General features: G+C 38.4%; 1 protein-coding gene across 1 annotated transcript; it reads right to left on the bottom strand.

The window, feature by feature from the left end:
• Positions 1 to 1,857: 1,857 nt before the first annotated feature.
• ATOH7 (atonal homolog 7 (Drosophila)) lies at positions 1,858 to 2,352 on the bottom strand. The gene has a single exon (XM_010579976.1). It carries the CDS (start codon positions 2,322 to 2,324, stop codon positions 1,869 to 1,871), a length of 456 nt encoding a protein of 151 aa, XP_010578278.1. The 5' UTR covers positions 2,325 to 2,352; the 3' UTR covers positions 1,858 to 1,868.
• Positions 2,353 to 2,941: the final 589 nt, after the last annotated feature.

Genomic DNA, 2,941 nt, shown 5'->3' with positions numbered 1-2,941 from the left:
TAAACTTGCCACTTAATGATAAGTAATATTCAAACAGTATTAACTTGGCTATATGATAGACAACATTTAATTCTATTCTCTCTATATAAACTTCTGCAAAGAAATCTGAGTAACACGACTTCAGTCTGTCCCAGAAGCTTTCACTCCAGGAACAGTCCAACTCCCGCCTCGGGAAACGTACTAGTCTGCATGACGGTGACCAAGGGCAAAACGTCAATAAGGGTTCTGAGAGAAGACAGACAGTAAGGTCAGGTCTTTGTATGTAACTGTTCCTGCAGCAGAGTCCCACTCCCCCAAAACAGGGCTTAGTTCCTATCGATGCTTTTGTTTTTCACTGAAAGCTGCTTAATTGTTGAAAATAACTCCTATCAAAGCTATTCATTTGTCATTTGAAAGAATTCTAAAATATAAGATATGGCAGCAGCCAGCAGGGAACCTGCCAGCCTTCCCTGCTGGAAACCCACCAACAGCTGTTCTGGGACAGCAGCTCCTTTTCTCCTTCTCCCTCATGGCTGACACTAGCAAGGGCTTGTTTCTGGAAACTCCTCACAGCAACACCAGCAGAAGTACCCTTCAGCTTCATAGTCTGCTGCCATCACAACAGACAGCAGCAGTCGATATTTTGCAGACTTTACATCCTGCTACAAACACATCTGCTTCTCCAGCTGTCCCGATCCTACTCATTTTTTGACCTTCCCTACCTCCTTCTTCCTCTTCTGCCTTTTCTACCCAGACCCCTCTATCCTCCACAAGTGAAAGAAGCAAAGAAACAAAAGGCAATTCAGGGCATCACCAGGGCTGAAATGAACTCAACTGCTTTGCAAGAATGCTCTATAACTTTTTACCAAACTCTGATCTTTAAAGGCTGTTTTTCAGAGGGTACATAAAACACACTTCTTACTCTAACTGGGAAGCCAGCATCATTTGCTAGTTGATTCTTCTGCACGTTAAACTGCCAGGACTGTGATGGAAGTAGTGTAACGCTTGGGGTAGGAAAGCCACTAGTAAGTAACTCCTAGAGTAGGAATTTCAGGTAGTTGGTGAGGACATATCATAGAAAACACTTTATTTATGATTTACAAAATCTGTTATTGTTTCCAGATAACATAAAATTAAAAACTAAAATGCAAACATTTAAAGTCTACAAAAATCTAGAAGCTTAGATTATTTTCACGCTAGCATTCTCATTTATGGTATATAATCACACGTGCTTTTACAGCCATTGAAAATAAAAACATTCTTTCCGTGACTTGAAACTAGCTCTTTTTTGAGCATACAAGAGACACCATAAATTGGATTAAAGCAAACCTACACAACCTTGGAACCCATACGTCAAACTTACAAAGTTTAAGAAAGTTAGTTCTCTGAGGACTAGAACTCCAATACATTATAAAACTTTTTCCATGGGAGCCATTTATGTGAAAACAAACCAAAGAATAACTGCAAAGCTGACATAAAAATAAAAACATGGAATGAAGTTCATTTCTGGTGTTATTCCAGACAGTTACACCACGGGTCAATTTGGCCCATGATCTGTAGAAAATACTGTCATGATTCATCACAGTGAAAAAAAAACATCAAAAACTTATTTAATAAAATAATCAAATTAACTAGATGAACTAGGAACCAATTGTCAGAAAGATTTCAAATTAAAAGTATGCTTTCCACCAGCATTAAATAAATTCAATCTTCTTAAATGCATTTTGATTTAAAGTTCTTAAAGCAAATTTATTTTGTCAAATTAGTATAAGATGCAAACGAGAATGAGCTATTATAACGCCAATATTACCTTATTGAAGCAGATTAACTCTTGCTAATTATTAAATTACACATCTGGCCTGCTGCATATTCTTAGTTCGTAAAAAGTTCTAATTAGCTATTTGAAAGTGTTCAGGGTGATAGCTGAATATTCGCTGTGCGTAAGGATCACTGTCCGTTGCCATTTTTTGTCCTGTGTAATGGTGGTAGCTCTCCGGATGGAAGTGTTCACAGTGAAGGCTAATCCATTCTCTTTCAGTACTGTATCTTTCTGCTTCGGCAAGTATTCTAGTGAGAGCCATGATATAACTCAAAGCCATCTGAAGGGTCTCATACTTGGACAGCTTCTTATCTTGACCCCACTGTGGAACCACCTTTCTCAAACGATCAAAGGCTGTGTTCAGTCCTTGCATCCGTCTTCTCTCCCTGGCATTGGCAGCCAGTCTTCTCTTTGCAGCATTCTCCATCCTTTCTGAATTGCACTTCACAACACAGCCTGGTCCACTTCTGCACTGGATGTCTGGTTCTACGCCCGAATCCAAGTGACTGGATTTACAGGTTTTCATATTTGATGCAGCTTCAGATTCACACACACAAAGATTACTTTTTAAAAATTAGGTATCTAAAAAGTGATAGGGAAAGCACTCATGTGAGTAGCCTGCGTACCTCTTGAATCTGTTTCCAGATACCAATGATGGGATATTTTTCTTAGCATCTAAAAAAAAATTAAAATAGTAAAATAAAAGGTGTTCTGGTTCTTCTGAAAATTGCTTCTTATTGTTTAAAGAAAGAATAAAGAGGTTTTAATGTCTTATGCTTTCATTCTTTTCATTTCTTTAAACTCAAAGAGATAGAAAAAATGAAATCTCCATTCCCAAAATGTATGTTACTGAAGAAAATGGTCCATTTAACCCAGAAAGGATCTTAATGGATTAAAGACACATCAATTCCAAATGACCATTTCAAATGAAAGAAGTTCTGATTCAGTTTAGGAGAGTATTTCGAAATGATGAACTGTTGTGATCTGAAGACGTAACTTCGTAACAGAAATCTCTCCTTTCTTGACTCCTGCCGGCAAGCAATGATTCTGTCTTGCAGACAAGATGAGGCTTTATAGAAACTGCAAAAGCTAAACAGGTGGTAGCAGGTGGGCGGGCGGCACTCTGCTTCCATCCCAGTACCT

Source organism: Haliaeetus leucocephalus, unplaced genomic scaffold, assembly GCF_000737465.1.
Source record: "Haliaeetus leucocephalus isolate CR32 unplaced genomic scaffold, Haliaeetus_leucocephalus-4.0 Scaffold687, whole genome shotgun sequence".
Taxonomy (NCBI): Eukaryota; Metazoa; Chordata; class Aves; order Accipitriformes; family Accipitridae; genus Haliaeetus; species Haliaeetus leucocephalus.
This window is presented reverse-complemented; position numbering and strand designations above follow the sequence as displayed.

Bases quoted from the DNA above. Each gene is read 5' to 3' on its own strand.
- ATOH7 (XM_010579976.1), bottom strand. From the start codon at position 2,324: ATGAAAACCTGTAAATCCAGTCACTTGGATTCGGGCGTAGAACCAGAC.